Raw genomic sequence first — 22029 nt, forward strand, 5'->3', positions numbered from 1 at the left:
GTCCTGTGCGAGAGAGGCAGGTTGAGGTTTCCAGGGTTAGAGTAGTGCAGAAGTTCTCATGTGTTGAGTTAGTGAAGAAAGTAGAGGAAGATGGGTCAAGGGGGAGGGATCCTGAGAGGAGTGGTGTGAGTAGCAGATCTGTACCAGTACAGAGGGATAGGCCAACAAGATATATATGTTTTAGTAAGATTGGAGTTTTAGCATTTATAGCAATGGTTATAAACTGTACTGCAGGGAAGTAATGTAAGTAGCAGAAAATGTAGGTTGTGGTGGCAGCTGCAGAGAGGTATTTGTGTGTGGGAGACTTGACATCAGAAGGGTTACATTGTCTTAAGTGGCAATGTCCCTTCCTTTCAGGTTATTGACCTGAGGTAGGACTAAATAGATTTAAATAGTGGAGTAGGGTGCTGTTATTTTTTTTATTTTTTTGTGAGTGTTGTGTTAGATTATGGTAGTGTATTTGTTTATTTATGGGTTATTTTTCAAGCAAAGTACTCCAGTCTAGTAGGTGGCAGTAATGAAACATTTATTGGATGCCAACCTCCGTTAAAACCTATCGAAGAAGAAGTTCTCGATGATTTTGTTATCTGAAGAATGTATGCCGCAATGTTTTAGTCGACCGGCCCAGTTATTAACGAGACAGCTTCTGGTTGCGGGGAATAGTTTGTACTTTAATCAACATTTTAAGTGAGTGTTAAATGTCAGATACTATCCACTTTAAAATCTCTCATGAAATTAGCAAATAATTAACCAGCTAAACGTAACGTTACTTAGCCACACAATGACAGCAGTAGCTAGCTTTGCTACCTAGCTAGCGCGGGCTGACTAAGCATTAGCAGGATAGCATTTATAGCTAGCTCCGTAACACAAGGTAGCAAATTATCTTTAATAGCTAGCTAACCAAGGAAATATATATTTATAACCAGCCAGTCTAGCTACCTCGCCTAGGTGTGCCAGATACGCACAAATTCTAGCTAGCTAGCCTAGGAATCATGTTAGCCTGTTAATGAGATTAATCTCTGCTGGCGTCACCCGGCTATTCCAGTGCAAACTCAAACCAGCCAAGGAAAATTACACTCGTGCTTTGAACAAGGTATCTTAGCTTGTAGTAAACCAGTAGCTAGCTATTATAACTCATATGAGTTGTTTACTTGGTGTACAGAGCTGTTTAACGGTAAATTGTTAATTTATTGAGGAGTGTGGTTAGTAACGTTAATCCATGTGTTTGCTGTTGTTTTCATAGTGGACTGGTTGATACACCCAGATATTTAAAACTTATTTTCAGGTCAACCTATTCAATTCTGCATATCTGCCTGTTGAAATCATTGTTTATTTTCAATGTATTTGTAAAAATCTCCGACGCGCTCGTGTGCACAGTACTATCTGTCCGCTGTTGACTGAATGCTGGCGCCTGCTCAGCCAATGAAGGGCAGTCAATTCTCCACCTTGATTCTTGATTGAGGCACTGCCAATTTGGGATCTAAATATCCCCCTGCCTGTAGATTGCTTGTCTAGTCAAATTCTAAATAGTGGGTAGAATAATAACAAGATGTGCTGTGCTGTGCTGTACAGGCTTGCCGTCTCTGCCCCTCAGAATGACAGACCCTGCCATGAAGAGGGTGGTCAGTGAGATCCTCCGCTCTCCAGAGGACAAACGGGTCTACAGGGGTCTAGAGTTCACCAATGGCCTGAAGGCCGTGCTCATCAGTGACCCCACCACAGACAAGTCCTCAGCAGGGCTGGACGTTAACATAGGTACAGTATTCCACACCTCTAGCCTAGCCTTCAGGCAGTCTCCCAGCCATATTCTTAACACCAGGACCCCTGGTCTCCCTCTTTCATTATTTTTCTACTGGTGTCTCCACCCCTCTCTACTGCTCCCATAGCAAACCCAATCTCTCCTTAAATGTTCTCTCTTTCTGTGTCTTTATTTATTTGTTTCAACCCCTGTTAACATTGTCTCTGGTATTTGTGTAAAATCTTATGCTTCCATTTCTCTTTTTCACTCCTAGTTTATTTCCCACAGGTCCACATTGAAGAGTATCCTTTTATAGCACTCTCTTTCTACCTCTGTTTTTCTCCCTTAATTTAAAAACATGCTCCGGTACTATTTTTTTAAACCTCCTGCTTTGAGCTGGATTTGTCAATGTGTAGTTCATACGTGCAGAATTACTGTTTTACCTCAATTAGCCACGAAATCCCTAGTTTGAAAGCGACTTTTCTTGAAGCTGTGCCCTAAATTTCCTGCAACGTGGGCCAGCTCCCTACCAATTCAAGTTCTCGCCAACGAGCTTCAGCCCTTCGCATTTGAGTGACAGCTAGCAAGAGGCCTGCCCAGCGTTAGCCAATGAGGTTGCAGGCCGGGCCCAATGGCTAAGTGGTCACAGCAGAGAGAGTGCAATGATGTGCACATATGTGACACAGTACACAATTTTCACGGACCACTTTTGGCTCGTGTGTGCTACTTTCAGAACTACTGGTTAAAAAGTATACAAAAGTACCACAGAATCTCTTTAACAGGATTTGAACTATGCCAGCCTGAAAGCTTGAATCCTTTAGTGTCTTTGTGGTTAAAAACAGCATCTCTCCAGTGTTATGGCTGCCAGCAGCTTAACATCAATTTAAGTTGTTTTATTTTATGCGCAGCAGTGTGTGGAAGCAAATAAACATACTAATTATCTGTTCGACACATGTCTGCAACCTCAGGTTCTTTGTCGGACCCAGGGAACATATCAGGCATTGCCCACTTCTGCGAACACATGCTGTTCTTGGGCACAGAGAAGTACCCCAAGGAGAATGAGTACAGCCAGTTTCTCAGTGAGCATGCTGGCAGCTCCAATGCCTTCACCAGTGGCGAGCACACCAACTACTACTTTGACGTATCCCATGAGCACCTGGAGGGAGCACTAGACAGGTGGGTTCATTAGGGCACAATGTAGACATGGACTTTTTGCAACATGGACTTTACTTATTGGACAACAAGCATTTCTTATTGGACAAGTTCAGCTAGCCCTTCCCCTTTTGTTTCCTTTCTTCCGTTAGGTGCTTTTTGAATATGACCCAGGTTATGGCATAGAAATTCTCCCATGACTCTCCCATTTTGACAGCTTGGATGTGCCACTGTAACCCGATTAGGCTGTCTGTGTGAAATATTATGTTTTTCCTTATGACTATCCAATTTATGTTGCTGTAAAATCCCTCCCAAACTGGACTGGCCTCTAGTTGGCAGAGAAGTGGTATAAAATAAGTTTTCTTTACATACTCAACTGAGCCGTCTGTTGTTTTTCGATGTTGAATAATGAACTACTCAGGTTCTATAGAGCCACATGATGTGTGTAGACTAAGTGGGTGTTCTCTAAATATTAATATGGGATCCATCCCCTGGGTCTACCTGAGGTGCGTTCAGTTTGCCTGAACTTGTGCAATGTTACGCAACGGTTTGTACCGAACAACACGTTTCCCCAATAACGTTCTTGTATGTTCTTGAACCGACTTTGAGGTATGTTTGCAAGTGTTTGGTGGGTGTGGTGTGGCTGTAGCAACGAGTGACAACGTATTTAAATGGCCGAGGTAATGCTGTCAGCGTTCTACAACCCAACCCCCTCCCAGTTTTTCAATTGGTTGTTCAGTGCAGCACCGTTTCTGTTCAATTGAACGTTCCAGAACGTAAAATAAACGTACTGAACACAGCTCAGGCGTTAATCCCAGAGAGCCACCAGGACACGAGTCTCCAGTTACCAGTTTGTGTCAATTTCACCCCTACCTGTACCTGAGACCTCAAGGGTGGAATTGGTTTCTTTAGCTCTCATCTTAACTAGGCGTGGGTAAGTTGAAGGGTTACTTTTAGAATACAAACCATTGGATGGGGAAGCTTCAGGTCCCCGTCTTGAATGATGAGGCCCTTTTTAGAACACGCGCCTTTCCTCAGTCCATAAAGACAACTGTGTTACCTAAATTATGTGTTTTGGATAGAGTACTAGTGTATCCTCTAGCTGTAGATTTGGGTTAAGCTTACCCACTTTGTAATAATATTGCCTAGGAAGCACCTGTTCAAGCCTCAGTTTCTCATCCTAATAGTGCCATAGTGCTGCTGGTAATGCATGAAAACCATCTGGACAGCAATTCATTTCATTATTTATTAGGCTTTCTCTTTTCAAACGCTCATGAACGTAATGGAACACTGGAGTCTGTGATCTGGGTTTTGGAAGCCATTTTTCAATCCATATCATGAACCTTCAGAGAATAGTGCTACAAATGAAGGATGGTTGTTGAAAATGGGTGTATGGGGCTACCATAATAGTTTTTACAGGTAGAGAATGCCATTTGAATATATAATTGGACAACTTGCTTGTGTGACATCTCAGATTTCTGCTTCATCCAGCTACGTATGTTGACGATCTGTAGCTGCAGGCTGTGCAAAGCCTAGCTGTGGATGGCATTTACTTTGGCCAATTCACTTAATTGCAGTCATTCTGCTCTGCATGGCAGTTGATCTTGCTCAGTGGCATTCAAATAGCTTTGCATACAGGTCTGCCAAATGTCACTGCTGTCTATTGAGTCTGCAGACGAAAAGTATACATCTGAATTCAGACAGTGGGATTTTCCACATTTTACTGTAGTCATACACTTCTGGTCTGGAACCATAAATAGCGCACGCACACACCTAATACACCTTTTGCACAGTCATCACCTGAAGGCCTTCACCAGAACAATCAAGTTCATTTTCAAAAGAAATTAATCCAATGACCCCAGTGTTCTAATCTAAATAGCCTATTCTGCTGTTTTTGCTTAGTATACATGTTAACTTGTTAAATTAATGTCTTGTCCTGTATGTATCTAGGTTTGCTCAGTTCTTCCTGTGCCCGTTGTTTGACGAGAGCTGTAAGGACCGTGAGGTGAACGCTGTGGACTCCGAGCATGAGAAGAACCTGATGAATGATGCCTGGAGGCTGTTCCAGCTGGAGAAGGCCACTGGCAACCCCAACCACCCGTTCAGCAAATTTGGGACCGGTAAAAACCTCACGCCACCTTACATACTATAGACAGGGGTCAACCCAACCCAGCTAGTATCAACCCACGGTCATGTTCGTTAGGCACAAAATGGAATACAACAAACTGAAACAGGACTGAAAATGGAGGAACTACCAGGACTTCCTCTTCCGTTGCAAAACATTTAGGTACAGTTTTCCCATTATGAACATGACCCGGCAGTCCTGTTTAAAACAACTAAATTCCTCTCTGACTCTTTCTCTCTCTGATTGTGTTCTCATATGATTAGACTTAGAGTTGCTCCCAGGCAAGAAGAGCCAGCTGGTGGCAGTGTTGAGTTATATAAGCTTTATTTTCAGCTTATAATGGACCAGCTCGGGCCAAAACACTCAATAATAAGCGAATGTCGGAGACAAACACAGCCATGACATTCACAAAAACATCAATTTCTTAGAAATGCCTAAAGGGACACTTCAACACATACATTTTCACATGTATACACTGGTGCTGGAGATTATTAATATTTTGACCATGAAGTGGTGAAGGGTCCCTTTCACAGTTTCAATCTCTCCAGATGTTCTAGATGTTGTGTGGCTCTGTTATTTGTTTTAGCATAGGGAAATGCCCACCAGCTAGCCTGCCACAGATGAAGTGCTAGATTTGGGCTGTGGTTGTGTAGGCTAATTAGTAAAGTGCTAGCCCATAGAGGACAGAAAAGTGGTCAGTCTGTCACTGAGGGCCTTACTCAAAATTGAAATTTCATCACTGTTGGGATTCATTTCGTTCACCCATTGGTTTTCTTAGAACAAGCTTGTTTTCCTTATAAGTGGATGTATTCTCCCTCCCACTGTGGACTGTTTCATAAAGTCCTCTTTGATGATATTCTGGCATTTTACAAATTGAGTTGATGCTTTGATGTCCTCATTTTTGCCACTGACACTTTTTTCTTTTTTTCTTCAACACATCATATGACGATAAAGACCCTAGTCTTTTGTCCAGTTAGATCAAGCACTCCCTGCATTGTACATATATTACAAAAACATTAATAGATGCATTGACTAGCTGTTTAAGAATTATATCTGGTTGATTGTTCAGGTAACAAGTTGACTCTGGAGACCAGGCCATCCAAGGATGGGATCAACATCCGCCAGGAGCTCCTGAAGTTCCATTCCACCTACTACTCCTCCAATCTCATGGGACTGTGTGTGCTCGGAAGAGGTAAGGGTGTGTTGTGTGTATTGTGTTAGCCGGTGTGTTCGTGTACGCGCCAACGTCCACATATGTAACAAAGTACTTTGGTAAAAATACTTGAAAGTACTACTTAAGTTTTTTTGGGGGGGTATCTGTACTTTACTATTTATATTTTTGACAACTTTTACTTCACTACATTCCTAAAGAAAATTATGTACTTTTTACTCCATACTTTTCCCCTGACACCCAAAAGTACTCGTTACATTTTGAATGCTTAGCAGGACAGGGAAATTGTTCAATTCACACATTTATCAAGAGAATATCCCTAGTCATCCCTACTACCTCTGATCTGGCGGACTCACTAAACACATGCTTCATTTGTAAATTATGTTTGCGTGTTGGGGCGTACACCTAGCTATCCGTAAATAGAAAATGGTGCCGTCTGGTTTGCTTAATATAAGGAATTTGAAATGATTTACACTTTTACTTTCGATACTTAAGTTTATTTTTGAAATTATATTTACTTTTTGATACTTAAGTATATTTAAAACCAAATACTTTTAGACTTACTCAAGTAGGATTTTACTGGATGACTTTCACTTTTACTTGAGTCCTTTTCTATTAGGGTATCTTTACTTTTACTCAAGTATTACAATTGTCAGTGGTGGAAAAAGTATCCAATCAGAGAGTTGCTGCTTGGATCAGAGATCTTAAGCTGGTTTATATGGAGGAAATAACCTGTCAGCTATACAGAGCTAAAAGCTCTCACATCCTCTCTTAGGTCACACTAAAGGCTAGGAAGTGCTTTTCTAAACACTCCTCTCCTGTAACTGTCTGGGACTGAGCCCCTAAAACACTCAGCCAAGTCCTGCAGTTATCTGTTTGCTCAGCTGTTTGAACTAAAACTTCCAACTAAAAGTATGGGTCTTATATCACTTAATATTGTGGGGGCTATAGCGCCTACCTAGCTCAAATTCTAGATGTCAGATTAAAATGAGACTATAGCAAAGGCAGTATTGTACGAATATTATTTATTTTATTTCACCTTTAATTAACCAGGTAGGCTAGTTGTTCTCATTTACAACTGCGACCTGGCCAAGAATAAATGTAACAGTATAGCTTCCGTCCCTCTCCTCGCCCTACCTGGGCTCAAACCAGGGACCCTCTGCACACATCGACAACGGCAACCCTCGAAGCATCGTTGCCCATCGCTCCACAAAAGCCGCGGCCCTTGCAGAGCAAGGGGAACAACTACTTCAAGGTCTGTGCGAGTGATGTCACCGATTGAAATGCTATTAGCGCGCACACCGCTAACTAGCTAGCCATTTCACATCGGTTACATAAAGCAAAGCAGTTCGACACACAACACAGAGTTACACATGGAATAAACAAACAGTCAATAATACAGTAGAACAAATCTATATACAGTGTGTGCAAATGAGGTAAGATAAGGGAGGTAAGGCAATAAATAGGCCATGGTGGCGAAGTAATTACAATATACCAATTAAACACTGGAGTGATTGATGGGCAGAAACTGCTTCTCCAATGGAAATCCCAGATCATGCTTGTAGGCAATGTCATGGTGACGTTGGCTAGCTAAGCTCATGCGCAGAAATACCTCATCGGATCTTACGGTCTTCTCGCAGCGAACTGTGCATGTGCCGCCGTCAAATCAAAAGCACTCCTTCGATATGAAGTTGTTTTTGTCAAATGAAAATGTCTCTTTCAGAAGGATGTAGAAATAACATGTTAATCTACTTAAGTCATTGGCTCGACTCTAGGTTGTGTCTTTACATTTGAAGAAAATTAACAACTCAGGAAGAATGTTTCACTTCTCATTCCGGACCAGACCAAATCTGAACCACTTATATGCTGGACCGGAGTTAGCTGTTCTACGAGTGGTCTGAGGCAGTCGGTAAATCCTTTTTTTTTTTCAAGTGCAACTTTAGTAACAATTGTTTTTGGGAAACGGCTCTGGAATTTAACGAAGCGCCTATGAAGGTTCTAACGATGAACTTAGCCTTAAGATGATTTTGGGAAACCAGGCCCTGGACAATAAATTGTGACAAAACACATCCATTTAAAAAAACATATTTTTAAGTGAAAATTAAATTTGTAGGACACTTTTTGTATGTGGAAATGTTGTATCTTCTGGTGAGAGGTAGGCATTGGTCTGAAACTGGAAAGCATTCAAACCTTCTCAAACAGCCTAATTTATATTCTTTAGAGGAATAATGGACTTTACAGTGTCCTGCTATTAAAATAATGTTTATGTATGTGTATACACTGCTCAAAAAAATAAAGGGAACACTAAAATAACACATCCTAGATCTGAATTAATGAAATATTCTGATTAAATACTTTTTTCTTTACATAGTTGAATGTGCTGACAACAAAATCAAACAAATTATCAATGGAAATCAAATTTATCAACCCATGGAGGTCTGGATTTGGAGTCACACTCAAAATTAAAGTGGAAAACCACACTACAGGCTGATCCAACTTTGATGTAATGTCCTTAAAACAAGTCAAAATGAGGCTCAGTAGTGTGTGTGGCCTCCACGTGCCTGTATGACCTCCCTACAACGCCTGGGCATGCTCCTGATGAGGTGGCGGATGGTCTCCTGAGGGATCCATCCCACACCATGACTGACCCACCGCCAAACCGGTCATGCTGGAGGATGTTGCAGGCAGCAGAACGTTCTCCACGGCGTCTCCAGACTCTGTCACGTCTGTCACGTGCTCAGTGTGAACCTGCTTTCATCTGTGAAGAGCACAGGGCCAGTGGCGAATTTGCCAATCTTGGTATTCTCTGGCAAATGAACAACGTCCTGCACGCTGTTGGGCTGTAAAGCACAACCCCCACCTGTGGACGTCGGGCCCTAATACCACCCTCATGGAGTCTGTTTCTGACCGTTTGAGCAGACACATGCACATTTGTGGCCTGCTGGAGGTCATTTTTCAGAGAAGTGTTCCCTTTATTTTTTTGAACAGTGTATGTGTTTTTAGATATAGGCCAATTGTAAATGTGTATTGTAGCGTCACCTTTATTGCAAAAATAATTAGAAATACACACAACTTAAGCTACATATTCATTTGAGTGAGGTAATGAACTGCCCATTGATCAGCACAGCAATTATAAAACAGGATCATGCTTGCAAAACGTGTTTCTGAGCTTATGTCAATATTATACAGGTAAGCTAACGATTACAGAAATGAGGAATGGAGGGAGACAGGCTCTATATACCTCCTATATATGTGTGACTGTCCAACACACCACCACCTGTTATTATGTTGGGCACCTACTGACCCAAAAAATATGTTATGAAATAGTTTTTTCTCAATGACATGTATTGCTAAAAATATTTAAGTACAGGCAGGCACCACATTACAACAAGACAAAACGCCTCAATCAATCATGATGGTCTTATAAGTATAAAAGCAAAGCTTGCTTTTATATAATTTAAAAACAGCTTGAAAAAGGTAGTAGAATGGGACTAGTGTGGCATTTGCGTGAGGAATCCAATACTTTAACTTGTATGCTGTACAAATCACATTATTGTGGAAACACCTCTAAGAATATGAATTATGTTGTTTGAGAAGGTTTAAATCCTAAGCAACCTGCCTACACATTGTTTCAAGTACAATACCAACATAGCTACTGTAGTAGGTCAAAGCGGTGTGCTGGAAAACCTTGGTAGAGCATGGGTGGAGTAGGCGTTGTGGAGCTCATGTGAATTTCCTTTATTGTTCGGCATCAGACCACTGCCTACTTCTTCCAAACAAAAATCTTTGGTTCCCCTGGGTGTACTTTTTGTTTTTTCCCCCAAGCACTACACATCTGATTCAAATAATCAAAGCTTGGTGATTTGAATCAGCTGTGTAGTGCTAGGCCAAAAAACAAAATGAGTTTGGGAAACCCTGCCTTCGAATGTAATACAGTACATTTCAGTCTAAGCAGGGATCAGGACCAAAGAGAATAATTGATATAAGACGTCTACTTTCACAGTTGCAGTTATTTCCCCTTTAATACTGTGTCCCCACCAGCCCCAGTAAAAAAATCCCGAATAACCCTTGTTCACCTTTCCAATTCTGTGAGCCACAGACGAGCCATGATCCAACGAGTCACTGGGGATACAGTAGGCTGTGTCACTGGTGTGTCCATTACCAGTTGAAATGGTCCATTTAGTGACACCATGTCCTCTATAGTGAAATTAAATGGGCTTGCACTTGGCAGCTGGGTTTACAATGGCATGACTTCATTAATGGCTTTCACAGCTACACGGTTGATAGTGTCTGGGCACATTTTGCTAGCATTATTGACCGCTCTTGTTACTGTACAAGATTCCAAACCTAACTTACAGGATGGAAACAGTGCTTCATCTACATGCAATTAAATGCTACATAACAGATACAGTTGAAGTCGGAAGTTTACATGCACTTAGGTTGGAGTTATTAACTCATTTTTCAACTTATCCAAAAATGTCTTGTTAACAAACTATAGTTTTGGCAAGTTGGTTAGGACATCTATTTTGTGCATGACACAAGTCATTTTTCCTAACAATTGTTTACAGACAGATTATTTCACTTATTCACTGTATCACAATTCCAGTGGGTCAGAAGTTTACATACACTAAGTTGACTGTGCATTTAAACAGCTTGGAAAATTCCAGAAAATGATAGACTTCTGATAGGCTAATTGACAATTTGAGTCAATTGGAGGTGTACCTGTGGATGTATTTTTTTTATTTTACCCCCTTTTTCTCCCCAATTACGTGGTATCCAATTGTTAGTCGTTATTGTCTTGTCTCATCGCTACAACTCCCGTACGGGCTCGGGAGAGACGAAGGTCGAGAGCCATGCGTCCTCCGAAACACAACCCAAGACCTCAGAAAAACAACTCTAGGCCTCCACAAGTCTGGTTCATCCTTGGGAGCAATTTCCTAACGCCTGAAGGTACCACCTTCATCTGTACAAACAATAGTACGCAAGTATAAACACCATGGGTGTCACGCCCTGACCTTAGTTATCTATGTTTTCTGTATTATTTTGGTCAGGTCAGGGTGTGACGGGTGGGTATATGTGTTTTTGTTCTGTCTAGGGATTTTGTATGTCTGTGGTTGCCAAGATTGGTTCTCAATCAGAGGCAGCTGTGTATCGTCGTCTCTGATTGGGGACCATATTTCGGGAGCCATATTCATTGGGTATTTTGTGGGATATTGTCTGTATTTGCCTGTGTCTACACTCGGTTTATATAGCGTCACGTTCGTTTTATTTTGTAAGTGTTTAGTGTTTCTTCGTTTAATTAAAGAGTATGTATTCGTATCACGCTGCGCCTTGGTTTCCTCCTTATGACTAACGTGACAGTGGGATCACGCAGCCGTCATACCGCTCAGGAAGGAGACTCGTTCTGTCTCCTAGAGATGAACGTACTTTGGTGCGAAAAGTGCAAATCAATCACAAGACAACAGCAAAGGACCTGGGGAAGATGCTGGAGGAAACGGGTACAAAAGTATCTATATACACAGTAAAACGAGTCCTATATCGACATAACCTGAAAGGCCGCTCAGCAAGGAAAAAGCCACTGCTCCAAAACCGCCATTCATAAAAGCCACACTATGGTTTGCAACAGCACATGGGGATAAAGATCATACTTTTTGGAGAAATGTCCTCTGGTCTGATGAAACAAAAATAGAACTGTTTGGCCATAATGACCATCGTTATGTTTGGAGGAAAAAGGGGGAGGCTTGCTAGCCAAAGAACACCATCCCAACCGTGAAGCACGGGGGTTGCAGCATCATGTTGTGGGGGTGCTTTGCTGCAGGAGGGGACTAGTGCACTTCACAAAATAGATGGCATCATGAGGAAGGAAAATGATGTGGAAATATTGAAGCAACATCTCAAGACATCAGTCAGGAAGTTAAAGCTTGGTCGCAAATGGGTCTTCCAAATGGACAATGACACCAAGCATACTTCCAAAGTTGTGGCAAAATGGCTTAAGGACAACAAAGTCAAGGTCAATGGCAGTCAATGGCCGTCACAAAGCCCGGACCTCAAACCTATAGAACATTTGTGGGCAGAACTGAAAATGCGTGTATGAGCAAGGAGGACTACAAACCTGACTCAGTTACACCAGCTCTGTCAGGAGGAATGGGCCAAAATTCACCCAACTTATTGTGGGAAGCTTGTGGAAGGCTACCTGTAACTGTTGACCCAAGCTAAACAATTTAAAGGCAATGCTACCAAATACTAATTTAGTGTATGTAATCTTCTGACCCATTGGGAATGTGACGAAATAATGAAAAGCTGAAATAAATCCTTCTCTTATTCTGACATTTCACATTCTTAAAATAAAGTGGTAATCCTATGTAGAGGTCGACCGATTATGATTTTTCAACGCCGATACCGATTATTGGAGGACCTAAAAAAGTCGATGCCGACTAATCGGCCAATTTCTTTTATATTTTTTTAAATATGTTTTTTAAATGTACATTTATTTATTTGTAATAATGACAATTACAACAATACTGAATGAACACTTATTTTAACTTAGTATTATACATCAATAAAATCAATTTAGCCTCAAGTAAATAATGAAACATGTTCAATTTGGTTTAAGTAATGCAAAAACAAAGTGTTGGAGAAGAAAGTAAAAGTGCAATATGTGCCATGTAAGAAAGCTAACGTTTTAAGTTCCTTGCTCAGAACATGAGAACATATGAAAGCTGGTGGTTCCTTTTAACATGAGTCTTCAATATTCCCAGGTAAGATGTTTTAGGTTGTAGTTATTATAGGAATTATAGGACTATTTTAGGACTATTTCTCTCTATACCACTTTGTATTTCATTAACCTTTGACTATTGGATGTTCTTATAGGCACTTTAGTATTGCCAGTGTAACAGTATAGCTTCTGTCCCTCTCCTCGCCCCTACCTGGGCTCGAACCAGAAACACATCGACAACAGCCACCCTCGAAGCAGCTAGCCATTTCGCATCGGTTACACAAGCCTAATCTCGGGAGTTGATAGGCTTGAAGTCATAAACAGCGCAATGCTTGACGCACAATGAAGAGCTGCTGACAAAACGCACGAAAGTGGTGTTTGAATGAATGTTTACGCGCCTGCTTCTGCCCACCACCACTGCTCTATCAAATCATAGACTTAGTTATAACATGATAACACACAGAAATACGAGCCTTAGGTCATTAATATGGTTGAATCCGGAAACTATCATCTTGAAAACAAGACGTTTATTACTTCAGTGAAATACGGAACCGTTCCGTATTTTGTCTAACGAGTGGCATCCATAAGTCTAAATATTCCTGTTACATTGCACAACCTTCAATGTTATGTCATAATTACGTAAAATTCTGGCAAATTAGGCGGGCCAAACTGTTGCATATACACAGACTCTGCGTGCAATGAACGCAAGAGAAGTTATACAATTTCACCTGGTTAATATTGCCTGTTAACCTGGATTTCTTTTAGCTAAATATGCAGGTTTAAAAATATTTACTTGTGTATTGATTTTAAGAAAGGCATTGATGTTCATGGTTAGGTACACATTGGAGCAATGATACGCACCGCATCGATTATATGCAACGCAGGACACGCTCGATAAACTAGTAATATCATCAACCATGTGTAGTTAACTAGTGATTATGATTGATTGTTTTTTATAAGATAAGTTTAATGCTAGCTAGCAACTTACCTTGGCTTACTGCATTCGCGTAATAGGCAGTCTCCTCGTGGAGTGCAATGAGAGGCAGGTGGTTAGAGCATTGGACTAGTTAACTGTAGGGTTGCAAGATTGAATCCCCCGAGCTGACAAGGTAAAAATCTGTCGTTCTGCCCCTGAACAAGGCTGTTAACCTACCGTTCCCAGGCCGTCATTGAAAATAAGAATGTGTTCTTAACTGACTTGCCTAGTTAAATAAAGATTAAATAAAGGTGTAAAAAAATAAAAAATCTGCCAAATCAGTGTCCAAAAATACAGATTTCCGATTGTTATGAAAACTTGAAATCGGCCCTAATTAATCGGCCATTCCGATTAATCGGTCAACCTCTAATCCTAACTGACCTAAGACAGGGAATTGTGAAAAACTGAGTTTAAATGTGTTTGGCTAAGGTGTATGTAAACTTCCGACTTCAATTATATTTGAAGTGTTTTGTCATTTGAATTGTTTGAGTATGATTCCAGGAAGATGGACTATCTTAATAAATGAAACTAATCTCGCCCTTTTTCTCATTCACAGAGTCATTAGATGAGCTCACCACCATGGTGGTTAAGCTGTTTGGCGAAGTGGAGAACAAGAATGTGCTTATCCCCGAGTTCCCCAACCACCCCTTCCAGGAGGAGCATCTCAAGGTGAGCTCCTTAGTTTCTCCCTCCAAGACACAAATAATTATATGGATACACAATCAAATACATCATCCCATGGAAAAGTTGTGCTTCTGAGGTACTTTTTGTTTTCTCAATTCAAATATCTCATCCCTAATTTTCCTTCATAGCAATTCTACAAAGTGGTGCCTATCAAGGACATTAGGAACCTGTATGTGACGTTCCCTATCCCAGACCTGCAGAAGTACTACAAGTCCAACCCAGGCCACTATCTGGGCCACCTGATAGGCCACGAGGGCCCAGGGAGCCTGCTGTCTGAGCTCAAATCCAAAGGTAGGCCAGAGGGCTATGATTATGAAAATGGCTGAAACCCTATTTCTTAAATAACCCCACAGCACCCCCCCCCCCCCCCCCCCCCCCCCCCCCTTTGTGAACTATACTCCTACTTGATTTTTATTAGAACATTTGTACTTGTACTGACTTTGCTGATGGGTACTATTTGTTTGGGGGGGGGGGGGGGGGGGGGTGTACTTACTATGACAGATATGTGGTTGACCCACTTAGAGATCTTAAGATGAATGCAGTAACTATAAGTCACTATGGATAAGACTCTCTGCTAAATGAATAAAATGTAGAAATATGTAAGTCTTAATTATTCAAGGGTTTATACTGGCCGTACATGCTGTAGAAGTGTTTGTATTTGAATTGATCATGAGAGCTTTGCCCTTTATTCTTGTGCAGGCTGGGTAAACACGCTGGTCGGAGGCCAGAAAGAGGGAGCTAAAGGCTTCATGTTCTTCATCATCAATGTGGACCTGACAGAGGAGGGACTCTGTAAGCATTAGGATCTCAGGGATTGTGTTTTGTTCATGTGTTTGTGCCCACACCCTCATGTCATAAAGCTGTCTGTGTGTGGCATTCGGAAAGTATTCAGATCTCTTGACTTTTTCCACTTTTTGCTACATTACAGCCTTATTCTGAAATCGATTAAATAAATAAATCTTCACACAAAGCCCCATAATGACAAAGCGAAAACAGGTTTTTAGACATTTATGCAAACCTTATTTACATATTTATTTAGACCCTTTGCTATGAGACTCGAAATTGAGCTCAGGTGCATCCTTTTCTATTGATCATCCTTGAGATGTTTCTACAACTTGATTGGAGTCCACCTGTGGTAAATGAAATTTATTGGACATGATTTGGAAAGGCACACGCCTGTCTATATAAGGTCCCACAGTCGACAGTGCATATCGGAGCAGAAGAGATGAAGGAGATTGAAGGAATTGTCGGTAGAGATCTGAGACGACACGATTGTCGAGGCACAACTGTGTCCCCAAGAACACAGTTTGGAACCACCAAGACGCTTCCTAGAGCTGGCTGCTTGGCCAAACTGAGCAGTCGGGGGAGAAGGGTCTTGGTCATCATCTCTACGGTGAAGCGTGGTGGCAGCATCATGTTGTGGGAATGTTTTTCAGCGGCAGGTACTGGGAGACTAGTCAGGATCGAGGGAAAGCTGAACGGAGGAAAGTACGGAGATCCTCAAAGAGAACCTGCCCCTGATTACTCAGGACCTCAGACTGGGGCAAAGTTTCAACTTCCAACAGGACAATGACCCTATGCACAGAGCCAAGACAGTGCAGGAGTGGCTTCAGAACAAGTCTCAATGTCCTCGAGTGGCTCAGCCGGTGCCTGGACTTGAAACCGATAGAACATTTCTGAGGAGACCTGAAAATAGCTGTGCAACAACACTCCCCGTCCAACCTGACAGAGCTTGAGAGTATCTGCAGAGAAGAATGGGAGAAACTCCCCAAATACAAGTATGTTGCGTCATACCCACGAAGACTCTGCTGTAATCAGTGCCAAAGGCGCTTCAACAAAGTACTGAGTAAAGGGTCTGAATACTTATGTGATATTTCATTTATTTATTTTTTATACATTTGCAAAAATTTCTAAACCTGTTTTTGCTTTGTCATTATGGGGTATTGTGTGTAGATTGAGGGAATTTTTTAGTATATTTTAGAAAAATGAATGTAACAATGTGGGAAGAGTCAAGGGGTCTGAATACTTTCCGAATGCACTGTATGCCCAACCTTGTGCGCTGAAGTGTAATTTGTTTCTGTAGTGCACGTGGATGACATCATCTTCCACATGTTCCAGTACATCCAGAAGCTGCGCATGAAGGGGCCTCAGGAGTGGGTCTTCCAGGAGTGCAAGGTAAGTATAGCACTGTAGTACCACTCACTTCGAGTTTCTGAGCTCTGGCTAGTTTCAGAGTGGCAGGTAGCGTAGGGGTTAAGAGCTTTGTGCCATTAACCGAAACGTTGCTGGTTCAAATCTCTGCGCCGACTAGTTGAAAAATCTCTCTGTGCCTTTGCGCAAGGGACATAACCTTAATTGCTCCTGTAAGTCACTCTGGATAAGAGCATCTGCTAAAATGACTAAAATCTTCTCACTGTTTTAGGATTGAGGGTCGTGCTGTCAGAAAACAATCAGTCAACTATTTATGCATAGTCCTTTTCACAAAACCAAAATGAAGTCAGGACCAAGACTGAGAAACGGACTCAAATCGTCTTTGTGGTGGCCTCATAGTTAAACCTCTGGTGTATTTAACAGTACACATGGAAAACATCTGAATTGTCTCATTGTGTTGCTCAATCCTCTGTATGTAATATGCTTTATTTGCATGTGATTGACATGTGACTTGTCTCTCCACCGCAGGACCTAAACACAGTGGCCTTCAGGTTCAAGGACAAGGAGCGGCCCCGTGGCTACACCTCCAAAGTGTCTGGATTACTGCACGTAGGTGGTGCTCTCTCCATTTCTTAAGGTCATCTCCACGGTGATGCACTGCAGCTCCGTGGCTCTGTTTGATGATGATGTCATCAGACTGCCTTGTCTACCAGCCTCTTATTTTGTGGGTAAAACTCAGCAGACTCAGCCCCAGTCTAAATTAAGCTGACATTCCTGCTAGAGTCAAAATATTACTGTTAGCAAGGCAGTCATAGAGGGTAGGATGTCCAGTGTATTTTGGTCTGTTGATTTTCTTTACCTATGTGTGCGTATCTTTTTTATTTTTTGTGAACTAAGCAGAGCACCAGTTCTGTGTACCAGTGAACCGTGTTCCCCTGCATGTGATACAGTAAAATGCATCCCCCATTGTTAGCACCTAAACCTGTTTTTCTTTTGTCCTTTGTTTTGCAGTACTACCCTCTGGAGGAGATCCTAGCAGCAGAGTACCTACTGGAGGACTTCAGGCCAGACCTGATAGAGATGGTGCTGGACAAGCTGAGGCCAGAATACGTCAGGTTAGTTCGGCTTGTTTTATTCTGTTTTCACATTCGTCTTTCCAGCATGGTTTCAGCGACTGTGGCGAATGCATTATCAAACCAGCGCAGTCCAGATTGGCTCAGCTCGGTCAGTTTTGCTCTGTAGTGTTGCAAGGGTACCAGCGCTCCACTCAACTACTTTCCTATGACACTTCTGTTTTGAAGTGCATTTTGATAAACATATTTGTAATGTCCTATATAATTGTTTTACCTTTTAATTATTTAACCTGGCAGGTCAGTTAAGAACAAATTCTTATTTACAATGACGGCCTACACCGGCCAAACCCGGATGACGCTGGACCAATTGTGTGCCGCCCTATGGGCCGGTTGTGATACAACCTGGAATCGAACCATGGTGTCTATAGTGACACCTATAGCAATGAGATGCTGTGCCTTAGGGTCTCCCGAGTGGCACAGCAGTCTATCTCCACTATATATGCAAAAGTATGTGGACAACCCTTCAAATGATTGGATTAGGCAATTTCAGCCACACCCGTTGCTGACAGGTATATAAAATTGAGCACACAGCCATTCAATCTCCTTAGGCTAATCTGGGTTTGGTTACATTTACATGCCGAATGCACAGTGCCAACAGTGAAGTTTGGTAGAGGAGGTATAATGGTCTAGGGCTGTTTTTCATGGTTCGGTCTAGGCCCCTTAGTTCCTGTTAAGGGAAATCTTAATCGTACAGCAATACAATGAGATTCTAGACGATTCTTTGCTTCCAACTTTGTGGCAACAGTTTGGGGACGGCCCTTTCCTGTTTCAGCATTACAATGCCCTCGTGCGCAGAGCGAGGTCCATACAGAAATGGTTTGTCGAGATCAGTATGGAAGAACTTGACTGGCCTGCACAGAGCCCCGACCTCGACCCCATCGAACACCTTTGGGATGAATTGGAACGCCTACTACGAGTCAGGCCTAATTGCCCAAAATCAGTGCCCAACCTCGCTAGTGCTCATGTGGATGAATGGAAGCAAGTCCCGGAAAGTATTCAGACCACTTGACTTTTTCCACATTTTATTACGGTACAGCCTTATTGTATTTTAAAAAAGTGTCTCAATCTACACACAATACCCCATAATGACAAAGGAAAAATGTATAAAAAAAAATATCCCTACTCAGCCCACTCCCAGACAGTCCAAGCTAAATTCTTGCTTGAGAAATTGCTCTTTGCTAAGAAACATTTTTATTTTTGACCATTGTTAAATCAAAATCACAGTAAGGTACTTAATTGTTACCCTGTAATGATTTAATATTGAGAATGAAATCGCTGCATTGGACTTTTAACATTCACCTAAACCTCGCACTGTTGAATTAAGAGAACTTTAAGAAACTGTTGAACCTGAATCAATGGGGAGCTCAGTAACACATTCTGCAGTATTACTACCACTACAGTCACTACTACTCTACTTCAGTCACTACTATTGGCATCCTACAAATAGAACACTGCTATGGAAGGCACTCGAGCTGATGTCATAAGGGCGATACAAATCTTCCGTAGGCAGCTCAGGGAAAATGGAGTGTGTCTGACTCTAAAACAATCTGACAAGGAGGTTTATAAATGCTAATAATGAGACCTGTTTCTGTCCGTCCTCTCACTGCAGAGTCGCAGTTGTCTCAAAGTCGTTTGAAGGGCAGACAGACAAGACTGAGGAATGGTATGGGACCCACTACAAACAGGAGCCCATCTCTGAGGAAGTCATCAAGGTGAGACTCAAATGCGTTCAAACTCGACAGATTTTCCATATTCTCATCACCCTATGGGTGAATCTCAGAAATCTTTGATTCCTCACGTCCTCTCCTTGCCTTATCCTCAAAACATATTGTAGAAGATTGGATTTTATTCTTCTCTGACATTTTCATTCAATGCATTTTCAGTAAGAGGAGCGGAAACAAGGACATAAGGAATAGAGGACCGATTTGAGATTCACCCTGATCTGACTGGGCGTCTTTTTAAATCGTCAATTGGCACTCTGCAATTACTACACCAATTTTTTTATTAAGAATATACAGTACCAGTCAAAAGATTGGACATATCTACTCATTTAAGGATTTTTCTTTATTTTTACTATTTTCTACATTGTAGAACTATGAAATAACATATGGAATCATGTAGTAACCAAAAAAGTGTTAAACAAATCTAAATATATTTTAGGTTTTTCAAAATAGCCACCCTTTGCCTTAAAGACAGCTTTGCACACTCTTGGCATTCTCAACTAGCTTCATGAGGAATTATTTTCCAACAGTCTTGAAGGAGTTCCCACATATGCTGTGCACTTGTTGGCTGCTTTTCCTTCACTCTGCGGTCCAACTCATCCCAAAACATCTCAATTGGGTTGAGTAATGCTGATTGTGAAGGCCAGGTCATCTGATGCAGCACTCATCACTCCTTCTTGGTCAAATAGCCCTTACACTGCCTGGAGGTGTGTTGGGTCATTGAACTGTTGAAAAAACAAATGATAGTCCCACTAAGCGCAAACCACATGGGATGGTGTGTCGCTGCAGAATGCTGTGGTAGCCATGCTGGTTAAGTGTGCCTTGAATTCTAAATAAATCAGTGTCACCAGCAAAGCACCATCACACCACCACCTCCGTGCTTCACGGTGGGAACCACACATGCGGAGATCATCCGTTCACCTACTCTGCGTCTCAAAGACACGGCGGTTGGAACCAAAAATGACACTTTTGGACTCATCAGACACATGGACAGATTTCCACCAGTCTAATGTCCATTGCTCGTGTTTCTTGGCCCAAACAAGTCTCTTCTTATTGGTGGGTTTTAGTAGTGGTTCATCTGCAGCAATTCAACCATGAAGGCCTGATTCACGCAGTCTCCTCTGAACAGTTGATGTTGAAATGTGTCTGTTACTTGATACTGTGAAGCATTTATTTGGGCTGCAATCTGAGGCTGGTAACTCTAATGAACTTATCCTCTGCAGTAGAGGTAACTCTTGCTCTTCCTTTCCAGTGGCGGTCCTCATGAGAGCCAGTTTCATCATACCGCTTGATGGTTTTTGCAACTGCACTTGAAGCAACTTTCAAAGTTATTGATATTTTCCAGATTGACTGACTTTCATGTCTTAAAGTAATGATGGACTGTGGTTTCTTTTTGCTTTTTTGCTTTTTTGTTCTTGCAATAATATGGACTTGGGCTTTTAGCCCTATTTGATATCTTCAGAATACCACCCCTACCTTGTCACAAACACAACTGATTGGCTCAAACGCATTAAGGAAAGAAATTGTCCATTGAAATGAATTTCAGGTGACTACCTCATAAAGCTGGTTGAGAGAATGCCAAGAGTGTGTCCAAACTTTTGACTGGTACTGTATACCCATTGATTCTTGATGAACATCTTATACATGCCTTGTGAGCTTAATTCAACTTGTGTTCCCCTTCAGAAACCAACAAATAAGCCTGTTTTACGCCATTGTTTGTAAACAATGTAATTGTAAATAAACACTGTATAGTTTCAACCATGTTTTGAGGCTATTTTGATATTATGGATTGTCAGTCCTTGCATCCATAGCTCTGTATGAATTTGAATGGTTACATTTTTCCAGCCACATACCAAAACAATTGGCGTTGTCTGCTTTTTTGTTGTTTGAACGGCAGATTCTCCAGGAATCGTCAGTCTATCCAATTGCTGTCACACATTCCCTAAATGATCTATCATACCATTACCCACAAGCCATTTATTTTATTAGTAAGGCACTGATGATCCACTGTCAACACCCCAGTGGTGAATGATGTTTAAAGCCACAGATGGCTCAATAATTTGCTGACTTTTTTTCTATTCAGTGTAGTATCGGGGTTCAAATGTGTGATGGTTTAGCAATAGTGAAGTTTTGATAGTAATTTTGCAGTAAGACTGACACTAGCACTGTGAATGTTCTCAATTCACCTTTCTGAAATAAAGCCTTGGGCCACTAACTCCACAGAGCTTATGATGTTACAAAAGCTTTTGTGGAAGGCTTTAATAGGTCCTGGGCACTCTGGAGCAGGTTTTCATTATGATCTCTCTGTACTTTGCTCTATTCATCTTTCCCTTGATCCTGACTAGTCTCCCAGTCCTTGCTGCTGAAAAACATCCCCACAGCATGATGCTGCCACCACCATTCTTCACCGTAGGAATGGTGCCAGGTTTCTTCCAGACGAGACACTTGGCATTCAGGCCAAAG

At 41.6% G+C, this 22029-nt stretch overlaps 1 protein-coding gene across 4 annotated transcripts in view; it reads left to right on the top strand.

Annotated features, from left to right (window-relative positions):
* Positions 1-534: 534 nt before the first annotated feature.
* Positions 535-22029, top strand: part of ide (insulin-degrading enzyme) — a 46679-nt gene continuing 25184 nt past the window's right edge. For 2 of the 4 annotated variants that reach the window (XM_036982397.1, XM_036982416.1), the window contains exons 1-12: positions 535-687; positions 1573-1755; positions 2707-2914; positions 4841-5010; positions 6085-6207; positions 14434-14546; positions 14690-14852; positions 15261-15353; positions 16645-16736; positions 17241-17321; positions 17724-17827; positions 19455-19557. In XM_036982397.1, coding sequence (XP_036838292.1) covers positions 1596-1755; positions 2707-2914; positions 4841-5010; positions 6085-6207; positions 14434-14546; positions 14690-14852; positions 15261-15353; positions 16645-16736; positions 17241-17321; positions 17724-17827; positions 19455-19557 — 1410 coding nt within the window. In that variant the 5' untranslated portion in view covers positions 535-687; positions 1573-1595. Of the gene's footprint in view, positions 688-777; positions 1094-1572; positions 1756-2706; positions 2915-4840; positions 5011-6084; positions 6208-14433; positions 14547-14689; positions 14853-15260; positions 15354-16644; positions 16737-17240; positions 17322-17723; positions 17828-19454; positions 19558-22029 lie in introns of those variants that run through there. The other 2 variants (XM_036982406.1, XM_036982424.1) reach the window with 2 other exon arrangements.

The sequence above is a fragment of the Oncorhynchus mykiss genome, chromosome 1 (genome assembly GCF_013265735.2).
Source record: "Oncorhynchus mykiss isolate Arlee chromosome 1, USDA_OmykA_1.1, whole genome shotgun sequence".
NCBI lineage: Eukaryota > Metazoa > Chordata > Actinopteri > Salmoniformes > Salmonidae > Oncorhynchus > Oncorhynchus mykiss.